Raw genomic sequence first — 18377 nt, 5'->3', positions numbered from 1 at the left:
CAAATCCAGATAGCACACAAGTCCCGCAGAACTGTATGACGCATAAATAAGAAGACGTTCCATTTACGTTCCAAACAAAACAATAAAAAGACGCCCTTCAAATTTTTTTTTTTTTTTTTTTTTTGTGTATATCTAAGATTACGAGAAAGAGTAAACGGTATTAGTTTTGAACTCATGTTGCCCGCAGCGCTACAGTTCTGCAACAGGAAAGAGAAAGCTCATTAAACTTTTATAGTGTCAGTCTAATCCACCAGATGGCGCAATTGCATCATGCGATGCCAACCGGTGTTTCGGTTTTCTAAAATTTACGAAACCAAACATGCAGTACTTTGAAACACTTCACCAATAGGTATAAATCGCCTCATGATCAAGACCCAAAGATTCCAGTTATTTTGCTGTGCTGATTATTCTTTTGTTAGGGCACAAAAAGTCCAAAAGCATAGCACATGTATGTAACTATTTTTTTTTTTTTCTTTTTTTTTTAAACTGCGTATTTACGTAAAAAACCGTACAGCCCATGTATTTTGTACAAATAACAAGTCCACTCATGACTCGAACCCTTCCAAGGAGTACGCGCGTGGGATATATATATATATATATATATATATATATATATATTATATTATATATATATATATATATAATATATAATATATATTTTCCAGGAATCTGTCTTCCCACACACAGCTTTCCTGTTGTCTCAGGAAGCATCATTTATCTGAAGCTGGCTTTTTAAAGTGTCTATTAAATGACGTCATCGTATCATGTCGACTTGCAATGTGCGCCATTTTGAAAAAAAAAAAAAAAAAAAAATCACAGAGAGCTCTGGCGGCTCGGATGCCTGGTTCTTTAATCGCTTTCCCCTGCAGCTTTAGCCCTGTTGCAAACCCAAAGTAAACTCCTAAGTACAGTTCCGCAGAACCCCAGGCGACGCCAGATCTGCTCCCGGAGGAAGCAATGGCAGGTAAGCTGTTAACTTTAACACCCGAGCGGGAAAGGCCTTTTACTATTTGCAGGGCCTAACCGGCAGCGCTGTCTGTGTACACGGGGAGAGAGCTGCAAAAGGGCACTGTTACGAAACATTATCTAATCGGTATGATTTCCATTGCTTGTATTTTAGGAGTTGGAGGAGGGAATGATTTCCAGTGGTGTTTCTCACAAGTGAAAGGTGCCATAGACGAAGATGTGGCAGAAGGTAAGCTTTGTGTGTTTTCAGACATTCGTCAGTGTTACCTTTGCTGTTGAATTAGGGCATTGGCGTGGTCACTGTCAAAGGTCGGGTGTGGGTTCCCGAGGGTCAGATTTTTGCAAATTCCTGAACTCTTGCGGTTCTGTTGCAGATTGCATCCCTCAGATAAATGCCAATGCTAGCTTTGGAAGATCTTTATATAACCATGGCAAGTTTCTCGTAATTCTCATGACGTCTAAGTGCTGCGTCCATTCTGTGAAATAAAGCACACAAAATAACTATGTCTGCTCGTTACTAACTAACTTTCCTGTGTGTTTTGTGTATGGCTTTTTAAGCAAAGGCATAGATATTATTTTCTATCGTGTGGTAGTTTTTTTTTTAGTTTTTTTTTTTTTTTAAATAAATACCACATGTTCGTTTATGAAATGTGGAGGAAAGGCCCTTAACATGTTCACAAAGTTGTGCACAGAATTTAGTTTGGCTAGCTACCATTGTAACCTGTTTTTGTTTCTGTTACCAGCCAGTGACCCTATAGTATTTAGTATACTGTTAGTTTGGTATTGTCTGGTTCCTGGATTGGAAAGGCCACACAACAGAGGAAACGGTCTGGTAAAATGTGAGGTTACCATTTGTAATAATAGATTACTGCTCATCACTTTAGCGGGTAGTGAACAATTCAATCGGAATTAAAAACGAACATTGATTGGGGCAGGGGACCTTTGTAATTTGAACAAACGGTAAGAGAGGATGTCAAGGTTTTTGGTTGAAAATGGCTTCTATCTAGTACTGTATAAAGTATGAACCTGTGCTATCTATTTCCTACCCGAAACTAGCCCTGAAAGAGTTAAGACGGTTACAGTTGGTAAAAGTGAGAAATGCTGCACAACACACTTTGCACTTAGCAGTCACAATCATTGCTACCCGACTCTAGTGTGATAGCCCTACACTCTGTTAACTAATGCTATGACAGGTGTTTTAAGTTCTGCACATAATGCCAGTTAGTGATGCTGTATTCTAGTGCAACTTTTCTCAAATGAAGCCACCACGTGATGTTGTGCAACTACCACAGCTCCCACGCAGCCCACCTTCAACTACTTAATCCAAAGGTGTGCAACTAAACTTTTATCACGGGCCCCTTATCTAGTGTAACCTAATATGCATAGTGGGCAGCACATTACTAAAGAATAATCAGAGTTTAAGCCTTAGCTGCAATATACCTATAGGCAATTTCAGCGGGTGTTTGCATTTGAGAAAGGAGAGGAAGACTCTTGAAATTAGTTGGATACAAGCTGATGAGAAGCAATTACCTTCCACAGTACGAATTAAAATGATGTGCAGCTTTTTATGTAAAAAATGAGAAAGCAAGTCAACAAAGTTTTAAAAAAATAAATAAATAAAAATTGATATTCGTAAGTGTTAACACACATGTGGGTGAAGTTCCAAAGAACTATGATAATGACTTTCAGAAACGTAAGCAGTTGTTAAATGGAGCAAAAACTGAACTGCAAAAACAAAAGAGCCAACAGATTGAGTCAGGCGGGTCTAATGTGGATGGCTACTTTTCTTTTGGGGCAAAGCCAGCAACAGAGAACTTGAGGGGGAAAAAAAAATGTTCTGACTGTACAACCTGACAATACACTTTTCAGAGAAGCGCCACTGAGCGAGGACACGTTACAGAGGAGCACACACATTTTGGCTAATTTCATCCAATATGAAAAAGCTGAAAAAGTCACTTGCCACCCTTTGCAACCTGTGTCTTAAGAGCACCAGTGTCACTAAGAATGCCCATGTAGTCGTATGTGTTTGCTTTTTTATTTTGATGACCCTTGTTTTTGTGAGAGAATTTTAGGTTTGGCAACCCTTTCTGATTGTCCAAGTGGCAAGCACATTTTTAAGTCTGTTGGAGCCAGAATGTACGAATGCCTCGTTAAATTTGGTGTGGCTTGACAGCCGACAGAGCAGCAGCTATGCAAAGCTTTTTATGTCTCACTGTTTTGGCAACCAATAAGTTCTTGCCAGTAAGGCTTCCGTGAAAACCATGGATGAGGTTGAATCCACTGTGAAAAAGAATATTAACCCTATCAACACTAGCCGTGTACCAGTTTGCAGAGGACTGCAAGACCCTGGCTGAAGTTGATTTTCTTTTCTTGTCCCTGTTCCCTACTATGGTGCTGAAACTGCCAAAGTGAAGCAAGCTGGCATGCTGTACTCAGGTCAGAATCTGGTGTCATGCAATTCGGCTACACGATTTAGCACTGCTTTTGATAAAGCCGGGTTGACCTGGGTGACAGACGCAAGTAAACAATACACATATCAGAACCCTGGAAGCAGCTTGTTACACACGCTTCCATCCAAGATTCTGTGGATTGAACAGTCGGCCCAAATGTTGATTAGATGAAATGGCAAAACAGAATAAAAACATTCCTTGCAGAAGTGAAACTTTCACGCAGACGTGGCTGTTTGTTATTTCATATGCCGTCATGGATTTTGTCTTGTTCAACCCCGGTCAAAGCGTGTCTACCCACACCCTGAGGTGGGTTGCTGGGACCTGGGTTAACCTGGGTATGACCCAGGCACATGGTTTAAACTACGCGGGATTGTGACCCAGGTAGCCAGAACCCGGGTAGAAGTGCCAGTGTGAAAGGTGCTTTAGTTGAGCCTGCAGACTTACCATTTAAAGAACTGCTGAACCTTTGCAAGTAGCGAGTCAGATCCACACGCAGTCCACTAACAACTTTTGGCACTATTTCATGGGGTTAAAGTTAACTTTAATTACTATATTGTAATTCTGAATGTTTTAATCTCGAGATCCATTGTGGAATGTGTAGGTTATGTTTTCAAGATGTTCTGGGGTGTCAAGTGATCACAGGTTTAATCAAAATTATTTTTTTTATCTGAAAAGTGTGTTATACTAACTGGTTCTTTTTACTGTTCAAGTTTTGTGCAAAAAGTCTTCGTAAATGTAAACGTTTTGGAAAGGTTTAGGTTACTGTTAGTTTTGTTTGTTTTTTTTGGTTTGTTGCTATATTTCTGTGTGAGCCAGTAATTCTGGGCTTGTTTGCATAGTTCTATGCCTTTGTTTAACAAGGGTATATTTATGATTTGTTATGGAGTTTTACTATGCAAAAGTATGTTTTCAATTTAGCTCTGAATTGTGCAGCAAGTGATTGATTGTTTTATTTTGTCTGCTGACAGACACCCAGTATAATAATAATAATAATAATAATAATAATACATAAAGCTTGCAACTACCTGTTTTATATCTCCAGTTTATTGTTAGAAGGGTCTTGGAATTAAGATCGAGTAGACAGGGAGTGTTGTGATTTAGCTTTATTACAGAAATGATTGAAAACTATGTAGATGTTAAACGATTAGCTAACTCATTATCGGAAAAAACTGCAGTGTGGCCACCAAAGAAAATTGTTTGAGAACCGCAGTTCTCAAACAATTAATGACCAGCTGGGAAAGTTGGTGGCCTGGAGGCAAAGTCAATGATACGTTTCCCTGCCCTCTGCTAGGGTTGTTTGTTATTATTTAGGTTGTCTTTAAATAAATAAATAAAATAAAAAATAACCCCCGTTTTCAAACATTTGATCTTTTTGTTTTATGACTAAATGCTTTGAATCATATGTTTAGTACAGGGCGTTTCTAGAGATGTAACGACTTGTAGCAGTAACTATTGAAATAGTTTTTTTTTTTTTAACACTGTCCACTATAATACACAATACAGTATATAAAACGCATCCAATTTGTGGTTTGTGTTACTACTTTTGTGTACAAATGTGCTCCAGAGATGTTTATGTTTATTGATGTCTGGATCTGATAGCAGACTGTCAGATTTGTCTTTTTGCACGCCATTTTAGAGTTCTGCATGGGTCATTGTGTAATCTACTCTCCAGTTATTTAAACACTGCGTAAAATGTATTTTACTGTGTCCCTTTACTTTTTTCACCTTTTAAAAAAAATAAATAAATAATCACACAGTCTTTTTCGCAGCTTGTTCTATGTCCTCCACTGGTTTACAGTCAGGATTTAAATCAGATTGTTAAGATAAATATTTCGAGGTCTTCAAGAGTTTTTGATGTTTCTCTCAGAGGAGCACACACAATACTAAATCACTCACCTTTTACATTATTTTGAATATATAACTTTGCATAATGGGTGATGATGTCCAAGTGTAGTAAGTCGGATGAAAAAAACATCGACACTTATGTCTATAATGAGCTTTTGACTTCAGTACACCAATATTCATATGTGATCAAAAGATTCAGTGTATTTTACTATTTTTTGTTAACACTGAATAGTCCAGTACACGCTGGCAGAAAACTGAGCCTGCAATAATAGATTTGTCTGATGTACAGTATGACTCTAATTTAGCTTAGTCTTCATCATGATTTCCAACAATGAAACAGAAAATGTTTAGTAGTACTATTGTGTAAACATATAAATATGTACACAAATATGAACACACTGTGTTTTATTATTATTTTTCAGATCTTACTATCTATACAATATATATGTATTTGATTATCTGTAAAAAAGAAAAAAAAAACACAGATTGGAGTGATCTTGTCATTATAAGCCAATAAAAAACCATACATCTAGTTGTCACTGTATGGTGTGAGAAAAATTGATTTCTGCTGTGCGATTTGGAGAACGATGTATGACACAGATGGCTTGAAATGTCCAGCTAGCTTCTGAGGAACAGCAGGTGCTAGATATGGATAAGGCTATTTCTAATTCAAGCTTTCTTGCTCGACCTGGGGGGGGAATAAAGAAGAGCTACCACAACTGTCCTGGGAGAGTGAGAGACGACGACACAACACGGAGGGTTTGGTTCAAGAAAATTGATTGCTTCCTTTGTTAGGAATGACCTATAGTAATGCACTTCTGTGAACTTTATGCATCAATTGTGTGATATCTCAGTACAGCTAAATGCAGCCTGCCAAGCCTGTACCTGCACTGTTTTTTTCCCACCAAGTGTGATTTATTGGCAGAGAATCGGCTAGCTAGCTCAGATCAGTGTACGCTCTCTGTACAGGCAGCATCTTGGGAATAGCGATGTGGACTGACACCTCACTGTCAATGTGAAATTCAGCCTTGTCATGCCCTTTTTTTTCTGGTTTTGATCATTTATTTGGTACAGTTTGCCTAGATGCCTCCACACTGTGGAGCAGAAGGAAATCTTGCAAAAGGAAGGGCTGCTGGCCCACCCATATTGTGGCTTTATCAAATGAGGAAATCCAAACTACGTTTGCATTCTGCAGAAGATGAAATGCTTTCCCTGCAGTTTCTTGCAGGCATTTAAATCTTCCACTGCTGGTGCTAGCACACTGATGTCAGCCTCATCTTTTGACCAAGGTAAAAGAGCAAACTGAAAGGCACAAAGATGAAGTATTGGAAAATAAAATTATGGAACTATTATCCAACTTTTTTGAAGCATGCTTTCTTATATTTCATTTCTAACAGTTAACTTAAAGTAAGATCAATATTAAATTTGATTTAATATTTTGGGTAGACTTGAATATTGATTTTTTTTTTTAAGCAGATGGTATTACCAGTAAACATTTCATAAATGCCAAATGCAGAGAGTGCCTAATGTAAGGGTCAATGTTTGTGTGGTCTTGTAGTTGGTGCCGTTGCTGTAGCTTTCTGTTAGAATTCCCTGCATGTTTAGCTTTTTTTAATTTGATTTATTTAATCAGTTAAAATATTGTACAGATTTATTTAGTGTTCATGTATTTATTTAGCCTATTTCTTTATTTAGTGGTTATCTTCAATTTATTACACACACTCACACTGACCTTTATAAACCAACACCTCTCAATCCTAGTCTGTCAAAACTACAAGGGTTTTCCATCTGTTGTTGAACCATACTGTTTTAAACCCAGGTTAGTTTGTCCACATTGTTTACAGAATGTGTTATCAGTTGCAGTACTGGATGGATGGTTATTCTTAGTAATCCCCTGTGAGGAGAGATTATATATAATAATTAGAGATCGAGATCATGATGACCCAGTGGTTATGTGACTTTTTGGTGTCCTGGTGATAAAGACCTAACAAGGGGTATTTGTTATTATATATTTATTAGCAGACGCCCTTATACTCCTTACGCAAGTGTATTATTTGACTCTAGGTAAATTGTTTTGGGTATTGTGCAAGAAATGTGAACTCTTCTGTTCACTACTGCAACCATTTGAGGTGGGGACTTGTACATGTGTTTTGCGGAGTACTTCCATGTCCCAGGGCCGATCAGCTGATTCCATTTTGCCATTCCTAAAGCAGAAGCCACTACCGTTATAAAACATTTGCAGGTCCTGTCAGTATATGAATGATAGTTTCTCAGACAAACACTTGTATGCATAAGAATTTTAAACCTACCATTTTTAGCTTAGACATATAACTTAATTTGATAAAGTGTTTGCACAAGAAGTTATTCCATAAATTGTGGATGTGATCTCTTTTTTTTCTCTGTATTGACAACCAGTTGGCTAAACCAGTAAAGTGTATGCATGGGATTGTAACATTTGTATGAACATATTCTTGGTGTGGGGGGTATACTGTGCTTGTTTTTGTCTTTTTTTCTCCCTGAAATTTCCCATGAATTAGCAAGCATTTTAGCACTTTTGCTGCATACAGTACAAGGCAGAAACTAAAAAATGAGGGCTCTGTTGCATGATTTATTATTATTATTATTATTATTATTATTATTATTATTATTATTTTAACTACAACGTAGTAATCTACGAAATGAGGACAAGGAGGTCAGAATTGGTGACAAATGGTTATATTTTTAGCTTCACAATTCCCTCCCTTTTTGCTGTATAGTAGACTCACTGATTTATGATTTACCTGGGGCTATTTTGTTTCTGAGAAAATAAAATACCCAGAAAATGAGAAAGTAAACTGTAGTATCAAATAACTCTCTAGCTTGATTAATGCTTAACACAAAACTATTGAAGAAAAATGACGTATTATAAAAGTATTTTACTTTGTCGCTGCAGACGTTTTATGTTAGAATGGGCTGAAATTTGACACTGGTGTGTAGTTCAAACTTGCATACTTAGGTGAAGTTAGACTCACTGTTGTCCAGTAAAATTAAATTGGTGTGTTTTATTGGTGTTGTCGTTTGAGATTTTTGTTGTCATAATGTAGAGGTTGACCATGGACTGTGTAAATGAAATACGCAATGCATTTTTGAAAAGGCCCCTTTCCCTTTTAATGCATGGTATGGTTTTAATGTAGAAAGTCTAGTTATTCCCCTAGAACTTTTTTTCTACAGGTTAATGTTGATCTCTGCATCGTCATCCAGTATTTGTTCACAGACATATATTCTCAGTAACTTTTAGAAGCAACAACACAGATTACATTCTCGACAGTAAATTATTTTTTAATTTAATGGAATACTTGATTTAATTAAAATGTTATTGATTTGTTATTGTGGGATCCCAATCAATAAATAATTTAATTATCGTTATAGTTGCAAACCTGTTTCCTACTAGATTTTCTTCGGTCTGTCTAGATATCGGAGTGTACTGCAGATACTGTAACTTTTTGAGAAGTCCATACCTCAAAAAAAAAAGCTATATCAAAATGATTATGAACAGGAAAATAAATAACGGAAGCTGTTCAGTAAATGACTGCATCGCTTGGTGTTGGTATCAGTGGGGTTGGATTGGAAAAATGCACCTGACTTAAATTTTGCAATAACAGGAATGCTTTTGTTAGTCAATTTTAATAGTATATTAATAATCTTTTTTGTTTTTTCTTCTCTACAGCTGATATTATTTCAACAGTTGAATTCAACTACTCTGGAGACCTGCTTGCAACTGGAGACAAGGGGGGTAGAGTTGTCATATTTCAAAGAGAACAGGAGGTTAGTATTCATTCCATGAAGGTGCTGTACTCTAAATCTAGTCAGACTGTCATCTGTATGTGGAGTGTGATCTTGGTTTAGAGTTTATTAACTTTGTGTATTTAGACAAGGCTTGATCGTCTGTTTATATTGTGTTTTTGAACAGATTTATTTCATTGATGTTGCCTCCCTATGGTGATTTCGTTAATATTCCGAGATCAGTCCCATTGGGGGTTGGGGGGGGGGGGGGGAAGTGCAGTGCAGTTATAGCACATGATTAATTTGACCTCTTGATGTTTCATAGTGTTTACCTGTTTGGTCACACAGGCAGATACAAAGTCAATGGTAAGGAAATAGTAAAACAATAATAAAGTGGTACTATATAGGTATTGTTCTCGCTTGTGTGAAGTATACCTGTAGATGTTTGTGTGTGTTTTTTTTTTTTTTTTTTTTACCAATATGTATTTTGTCTTGTAGAGTAAAAACCGTCCTCATTCCAGAGGTGAATACAATGTTTACAGCACTTTCCAGAGTCATGAACCTGAATTTGACTATTTGAAAAGTCTAGAAATTGAGGAAAAAATTAATAAAATTAGGTGGTTACCCCAACAAAATGCTGCTCACTCCCTGCTGTCTACTAATGGTAAGAGATTTCAACACTTGTTGTTTTTTTTTATTTTATTTTGTATTGATATTTGGGTTTTTAGTACTTTCTAATTCGTCAAAACATTGATAGATTTGGACAGTGCTGAATGATGATGATGATGACAATAATAATAATAACAACAACAATAAGAATAATATTAATCCTTGATTTAAATAAACCACTGTTGTTGTTTTACAACTTCTTAGTTATTTTACACGGTTTTATGTCGACACACATTAGGAGCATGTTTCTGTCGATCTCCACACCCCATGCAGCATATGGTTTGGGCTGTGATATGTGTCTGATATAAATTGTAGTTATTTTAAATTGTTTGGTATCTAGTGTATGTCAGAGTTTACAACCATAGCACCTGCATTTTTCGTGGACATAATAAATTAAGGATTCTACTACTGAAATTATATATATAGTTGTTATTATTTAGTCTCCAGCTAAGAGAGCACCCCTCGGGTTCAAGCAAGCAGAGTTTTCTCAGAACCAAAGTGTTCTTTAAGATGGAGTTGACCACCAGGCACAATATGAATGAATAAATACATATGTATTGCATGTCATGACGCATGTGCATCAACATATGAAATGAGCAGAATAAGTAAAAGAAAATCAAGACAAGTGTATGTTAATAAACTATAATATTAAAGTAACAGACAAACTAACGTTAATAAACATAAGTCATACCTAAATTAACACAGCACCCCTACACATCTTAAAAAATGCAGCAGCTCTAGATTAGTTATGAATACCTGTACAGGAGCAATATTCAAGACATGCACAAAATTATTTAACAGAATGGTGAAGCAACTCACCAGAACAGAAAACGCCAAATTGCTCTGCGACTTGAGTCTGATTCTTTTGGCTTTTTTTATGGAGATCGAACAATTTCCAGCTTTGGTAGCAAGAGAAACAGCGGTGCTTTTTGCCATTTTTTTAAATGCAATTTTGTAGCGATGAAGTGCACTTGTGGAAATCAAAATACAAAACGAGGCAGTGATATGACAGCGGTTCTGGAAAGATTGAATAAACCAATCAGAAAGCTTGAAGACACTCTGGCGATAAGTCACATTTAAAAAGATTTAATAAACCATTTGAATTTGTTTTAATGGTGACAGTGAGTTTCAAGTTACAAAACAGTACTGTATCAGTTGTGAACGAATCACTAGAGGTTCCAAAAAGAGGTTATTTTAAATGAAGTTCCTTTTAGATGGAGCATTTACAATGGGGAAAATAACCACGAGGGTGTTCTCTTATGAGGTGTTCCTATATGCGGAGACTACTAATTATATATATTTATTTTTCAGACAAAACTATTAAATTGTGGAAAATCAGTGAAAGGGACAAAAAGGCAGAGGGTTATAACTTGAAAGAGGAAGATGGCAGACTTAGAGATCCCTTTAGAATTACATCACTACGTGTAAGTCCATGTTTTCTTTTACCTGGAGAAACAATACTATACAACATGACCATGGATAGAGACAGTAGGCATAGATTAGTTAAGGTTTAATCCAAGAAATTTAAGACCTTGAATAATACTTTTTAGTTAAGGGATGATATGTCTACATGTTGTTCAAAATAGTTTTACCTTGTGTTTTTTTTATTTTTTAACTTAACATTTTTAGTATGTATTGAAAAACAGAACTGGGATTTTGTGGAGAAGACCGTAGGGAAGTATTTATGTTTGTCTTGTACAGATGGTGGTGGATGTAGGCCATAGTAATCTACTTAATCCTGTTTTTACTGCCATGACTGAGAATATGTGTTACTAAAATACTTTTTCCTTTCTTTCTGTTCCAGGTGCCTGTTTTGCAGCCCATGGACTTGATGGTAGAAGCAAGTCCCCGAAGAATATTTGCAAATGCACACACATATCATATTAACTCGATTTCAGTAAATAGTGATCATGAAACTTACCTTTCTGCAGATGACCTAAGAATAAACCTCTGGCACTTAGAAATCACAGATCGAAGTTTTAGTATCCTTTTCTGGTTAACCCATTTTAAAATGTCTTTTTTTTTTTTTTTTTTTTAATTGGTCACTTCTCGTTTTAGCTAGTAATGCGTGATTTAGACATAAATGCTCATTAATTTCTTCTGAGATGAGGACAAATTATACAGGTTTCAATAAGAGGTAGAGATTTCTTTGGAACTTGTGAACTTTGCAGTAGAAATTGTATAATCTACCTCTCTATAATAAATACAAAATAAGCTGACACAAATAGTAATAATACTATATTATGTATGTTATGTAAAGTAACATATATGAATATGTATATGTTTATTTAACTTTGTATATTGTCTGGGATTTTCTAACTGAATACCTCTTGATGGTGTTCTCCATTAGCCACCTAGTGGGGAAACTTGCAGCTAAACAAAGGGTTCTGTCTTCTAATAAAGGAGAGCAGTTTACATTTTTAAAAGAAAGTGAACATTTGGGGTGCGGGGGAGTTTTGGTACCCAAGCGCTGGATGTAATGGTTTAGTAGGTTTTTGCGGAATGTACTTTGTTGCAAACCGGCTTCATGTACTTTCACAGTACATATTTAATTTAGTATACAGTACCGATATCTGAACATGTATCGGAGCATTCAACATTGCTTTGTCCATATATATTGTGTATTTTAAAAAGGAAACTTGACATCTTGAATAGTTTTGTCCTTACAGAATGACCTTTAGACATTGTAGACATTAAGCCTGCCAACATGGAAGAATTGACAGAAGTCATAACAGCAGCAGAGTGTCATCCGAATCAATGCAATGTATTTGTCTACAGCAGTAGCAAGGGAACTATACGACTGTGTGACATGCGTGCAGCAGCCCTCTGTGACCGGCATACAAAATGTAAGTGTTTGGAAGCTTAACGATCCTTGAGCCCCCCCCCCCCCCTTCCAGGTAATGCGCCCTGAACACTGCCTGTGTACTGTGTTTCAGTTTTGTAGATATCCTTTTCAACAGATGTTTAGCATCAAAAGACAAAGGATTTTTGAAGGATCCTGTTGTTTTTTATTGTTATAATATCATGAATTTCACTAAATTATAGTGAAAATACAGACCAACAACTGGTTCAGGAAGTAGGGGATTATACTGCATTTGGCTATAAATATTATTGGTCAACATTTCTGGAACATGGGACCATGGCTGAATTTAGCCGTTCACATTCCAATAGAATTGTTTTTGTCTTGTAAAATGGTTTATTCTTTGGTCTTAAAGCTTACAACAGCTATTTATTTGCTATTTTACCTTGTTACTGTATACGTAGAATACAGTGATAGAAATTAAAATGTTATAAAAAAAATGTATTTTAGTTTTTGAGGAACCAGAAGATCCAAGCAGCAGATCATTCTTTTCTGAAATCATCTCATCAATATCTGATGTAAAGTTCAGTCATAGTGGCCGATACATGATGACAAGAGACTATCTCTCGGTCAAGGTGTGGGATCTGAACATGGAAAGTAGACCAGTAGAAACATACCAGGTAGGATTATTTTAATAAACACTCAACTGTCATCTGTCTATGTATGTTTCAGTATTCTCTGGTAAAATTGTTCATGCTGTAAACAAGCTTACTTCTGTAATTGTATTTCTCATTTTAAAATAATTTTGTATTCAGTTGTGCTTATTGATATTTTTATTTTGCTCTGAAAACACTTTTATAATTGATAAGTATTTTAATACAAGTTATTTTTTTTACCATGATTGTATTTTTACAGGTCCATGAATACCTTCGCAGCAAACTCTGTTCACTGTATGAAAACGACTGCATTTTTGACAAATTTGAATGCTGTTGGAATGGAACTGATAGGTAAGAAGAAAAAAAAAACATATACAATATATTCCTGTGAGTCATATTAAACACAATAAACCCTTTAAATCATTTTTTTATTTTTGTGTGTGTGTTGCAAGTTTTACTATACGTTACACATTTTGGAGACATTTACACGTTGATGGACATAGTTAAAAATTAAAAATTGGAAAACAATATACATTTTTTTGTACGTGAGTGATAGAAGTGTTATCTCATAAAATCTCAAATGTGTTTTCTTTTTTTCTTCTTGCAGTGCTATTATGACTGGCTCTTACAATAACTTCTTCAGAATGTTTGATAGAAACACCAGGAGGGATATGACTCTTGAGGCATCCCGAGAGAGCAGCAAACCCCGCGGCATCTTGAAGCCACGCAAAGTGTGTACTGGTGGCAAGAGGAAGAAGGATGAGATAAGCGTTGACAGTCTGGACTTCAACAAGAAGATCCTCCACACAGCCTGGCACCCTAAAGAAAATGTCATTGCTGTAGCTGCCACCAACAACCTGTATATATTCCAGGATAAAATGAATTAAAATTGGCTTGGAAAGTCATGAGGGCACAGTTTCGTTCTTGCATAGTTAAGCCTATTTGTTTATCTAAAAGAAAAGATCATCTTGTCCTCCTAGTGAAGAATTCAACGCACTCATCTCCTTTTGTAGCTAATGGAGAAAAGCTGGCCTATTTCTTTGAGTCAATGGTTTATTTCTGCATTCAGTGGAGGACATAGTTATGTGTTCTCAAAACAGGAGAGGCCCAACAGAAGCAGAATTGATGGACAGTACTCAGAGGTAAACAAAATAAATAAATAAAATAATGTATTTATTCAAGTCTGAGCCTTTTTATGATTTACAGACCAAATTATGAAATGCCCAAGGAATGACATTGTATTGTCAAAAGTGTAGTCTCTTTACTGTAATTATGGGCCTTTCTAAAACTTGTTGTATTTGATGCCTGTTAACATTCCTCCTTGGTTTTCCTTATAGGCCTAGGTGTTCTACATTTTAAGCAGTTCAGACTGGTCTCCAGTTTGGTCAGTGTACAGGTTTATATATATATATATATATATATATATATATATATATATATATATATATATATATATATATATATATATATAGCTTATAGAGAGTTAGTAACATTTACTCACTGATGATCTGTAACCACACCATCTGATGTCAACCACTTAATAAAAATAACAAACTAATGAGGTGTGATTTTAAAATAAAATGTATTACATTCTTACATCTATTTTATTTCTTTGCATGTGTTGACATTGTGAATGCAAATTTCAATGGGGTAAAACAATAACAAAAAAAAGTTACCCTACGCTGTCTATTTTGGTAGCATGTAGGAAAGTCATATAATGAACTACTTGAAGCTGCAGTTGTGCCATTATAAGCTGATTGTCAGTTTAAGTGTAAATAATAACAATAATTGCGTATCCGTAGTTGTAAATCTAGGTGGAGGCTGAATGAGCTGTAGAAAACAAAAAAGGAATCAGCAGCCTTAATGCCTTCATGTGGGTCTATTTTAATGATCTGAACTGTGGAAGATAATAATATGGTCTCAAATTTGTAAAATGTTCTTTTGTGAACCCCATTTCCCTTTGTTTTTACTATATAATGCTGTTAATAAGCTGGGTTAAAAAAAAAAAAAAAAAAAAAAAAAAACACTAGTGAGATTAATAAAGAGTAAAGGGGTGGCAATATTTAACTTCATTGCATTTAGATTATTAAAATAGACTCCACCAAGTTACAAAACAATTTATAAGACTACCATAACTTAAGTTAAAAGTCCAAGTTGCCACTTAAATGTTTGACTCTGTGACATACCTTTTGTGCATTATTTGTATACATTTTTTTTTTCTTTTTAATAAACTGTTTTTGTTTCCTCTCCAGAACATTGAACTGCTGCTATTAGTGGCTCTTCAACAGGCAGTCTATTTAAAAATGTAAGAGTTAAGTGCTGAGTGCCTCCCTGTTCAAAGAAGTTGTGAAAGTAATACATTTTCATTTATAAAATAGTGATAGCCTTTATGATGACTAATTTGAAATGGAATATTGCTAGTAATGAACAATATGTGCCCCTTAATTGTTGCCAATAGGGTGCCACTGTGGTTAACATTGTGCTTTGCAAGTGCACATTTTTAGGTTTTTAAAATTAGTTATTTGAGGGTACAGATAAGTTGTCAATATATTGTATATTGGTTGTGACACTATTTTTTAAATCTAAGTTCGGGAAGTTTTTGGTCAATTAAGCATTCTCATTGACCTTGTTCCCTGATTTAATGATGATGCTAAACTAACATGGTGAAATTGTATACACTTGTTTTTATTATTTTGACCAAAGTTTAAATAAATTTGATTGTGTTTACCTGAACTTAGAACTGTTTATTTGAACTTGTCTGCTTAACTAGGACTTAACAGTAGTATTTGGAAACCAGCATTAAACAAGATTACCTTTTTTTTTTTCCCTGGACTCCACAGAAAGTATGTAAAGTGTGCTGACAGAGAATGTTACTTGTAAATTTGGAGTGTCATTTTATAACAGAAAGCCATTAAAATATTAAGCCATCTGTTAACTTATTTCAATACTGAAGCTGTTAACTGTATGCTTGTGGAGGTCTTATCAGTGGTGGTATTAACTCTTTTCAATGAAAATTTATTTAAAAAGCATTTACCATAAAATACTGGTTGGCTGATGCTGCACATACTGGGACAAAAAAAAAAAACCCTTAGATGAAGACAAAAGGGGGGGGGGGACAGGAAGGTTGTACAAATCCATTCTGTGTTCATACTCTGATATTATGTAGATATTATTGCAACATGTTCAGTTGAATGTGTTCCCATGCTGAAATCGGGTATCTAGAGCCCCTTTCACACTAGCACTTCCACCAGGGTTCTAGCTACCCAGGTCACAATCCTGTGTAGTGTGAAACCACATACCTGGGTCTTGCCAGAGTCCCAGGAACCCACCTCAGGATGTGGGCTGACATGCTTTGACACGGGTTGAGCGAGACAAAATGCATGTAGGTCAACGAAATAACAAACAGCCACGCCTGCGTGAAGGTTTCACTTCTGCAAGGAACATTTTTTGTTTATTCTGTTTTGCCATATTTGTGTTGCTTGAGACACCACCATGAGCCAGATTGCAGCAGTAATGAAAAAAACATTTGCTCTAATCAACATTTGGGCCAACAGTTCAATCCAGAGAAGCTTGGATAGAAGCGTCTGTAACAAGCTGCTTCCGGGACATTGATGCAGGTATTGTTTACTTGTGTCTGTCACCCAAATCAACCCTGATTTATCAAAAGTGTGTGAAATCATGTAGCTGACCTGCAAAACACCGGGTCCTGATGCAGGTAGAGCATGTTGGTGTGAAAGGGGTTTAGTACTGCTTTGGAATAGTACTATGAATAGGATTCCAGAGCAGCGGAATGGGGATTGAGTATTGAATGGAGCACATCTCCATGGTGAGGAGTGTGGTTATGCTACATGAACAGCATTCTGCACTAAATGCACTACTGTAGCATTGTGTGTTGTTATTTTTTGCATATAACACTACTGTATAGAAAGAGCGATGGCATGTCTCCAGGGGAATATTGTGCTGGGGCTCATGTAGATCTTATGTTTGCAATCTCCAAATTCGACCAGATGGCTTTAACCAGAATCATGTTAATTATTTTATTGGGTTGAACCTTCATTTTTAAGTGTTTCTGTTGTTTCAGGGGAAAGGGCCACAACTCCCATTGTCACTGCTGCTGAAATGTTTTGTGATAACGGTAGCAAACACTTAAGAACATGCCTTAAAAACTAAGAATGTGGTACCAAAACCAGGAAATTATATTAAGATTAATATTATCAAAATAGTTGATTGTTACCTTACGTTGTCCCCTATAGTTCACCCATAAGCAGTTAACTGAAAAATATAAATTAAAGCCAATAAAAAAGTCAATAAACACATTAATAATTTGCTGAATTCAGATACAAACCGCTGCACATTCTGTGTGAATTATATTGCAGTAGGGTGGAAACCACTCATCCAGTAGTGGCCAAACTTCATAAATCTTTGCCCATATTCTGTGAATAACTATGCCTAATTAGTCAAGCTATCCAAAGCTCCACCTTAGGACACACCTTTAACATGTCAGTTGTCATTTACGCCTCGAAACGTAATGGAAATTAGTCACTTGATAAAAATAAAGACCATATTACTGTCCAGTCTATCCTTTCAGTACAGCATAGTGCTGACCAAGTTACTGAATGTGGTATTACTGTATTTCTATGTGATGCACAAACTGTATGTTATGCCATCTTGTGGATACATAGTGAACAGTTCTTATATGTCAAGAATGTACTTGTTTAAAATGAATGGTATATTTCATGTAAATTATATAAATAAGTATTATTTTCAATTACAAGTATCAGTATCCAACTTGGTTGTGTTTTTGTACAAACAGTTGTAAGCAGATGGTGTTAAATTGTTATAAATAGTTTCTAATAAGCATTGGAACAACAAAGCAGTCCTTGTCATAAAACAGTAAAAACTGACAACAAATGCATTTTAGTTGAGTATTCTTCAGTTTAAATTGGATTACCATGCCAGTAGCTGAATATAATAAATGTGTAACATTTAATACATTTATACAGCTTTTTGTCTCAGTAAAATGGGTTAAAAACTAAACCTGGCGATCTCCTTGAATTTGTTTTTATTTTTAACAAACACAAAAAAATAATACATAAATGCTCCAAAATGATTAAACACCAATTGTTATTTGTAATTATTTCTATAACATGAATTACATTACACTGGTTTAGAAATAATATTCATGATGTTTGCGCCACTTTCTTATTTTATATCATAACATTGAAATAA

The 18377-nt window shown here is 35.6% G+C and overlaps 1 protein-coding gene across 1 annotated transcript; it reads left to right on the top strand.

The window, feature by feature from the left end:
- Nucleotides 1-778: 778 nt before the first annotated feature.
- LOC121325782 (serine/threonine-protein phosphatase 2A 55 kDa regulatory subunit B delta isoform-like) lies at nt 779-15881 on the top strand. Its single transcript, XM_041268781.1, has 10 exons — nt 779-964; nt 1121-1195; nt 8968-9065; nt 9522-9687; nt 11004-11116; nt 11497-11674; nt 12374-12538; nt 13003-13172; nt 13408-13499; nt 13756-15881. The coding sequence occupies exons 1-10, from the start codon at nt 958-960 to the stop codon at nt 14033-14035; spliced, it is 1344 nt and encodes a 447-aa protein (XP_041124715.1). The 5' UTR covers nt 779-957; the 3' UTR covers nt 14036-15881.
- The last annotated feature ends 2496 nt before the right edge of the window (nt 15882-18377 follow it).

The sequence above is a fragment of the Polyodon spathula genome, chromosome 13 (genome assembly GCF_017654505.1).
Source record: "Polyodon spathula isolate WHYD16114869_AA chromosome 13, ASM1765450v1, whole genome shotgun sequence".
Taxonomy (NCBI): domain Eukaryota; kingdom Metazoa; phylum Chordata; class Actinopteri; order Acipenseriformes; family Polyodontidae; genus Polyodon; species Polyodon spathula.
This window is presented reverse-complemented; position numbering and strand designations above follow the sequence as displayed.

What these genes read in the sequence shown, in the direction of transcription:
- LOC121325782 (XM_041268781.1), top strand. An exon ending in AGACGAAGATGTGGCAGAAG is followed by an intron (nt 1,196 to 8,967) that starts GTAAGCTTTGTG and finishes TCTTCTCTACAG; the next exon opens with CTGATATTATTTCAACAGTT. An exon ending in CTGTGACCGGCATACAAAAT is followed by an intron (nt 12,539 to 13,002) that starts GTAAGTGTTTGG and finishes AATGTATTTTAG; the next exon opens with TTTTTGAGGAACCAGAAGAT.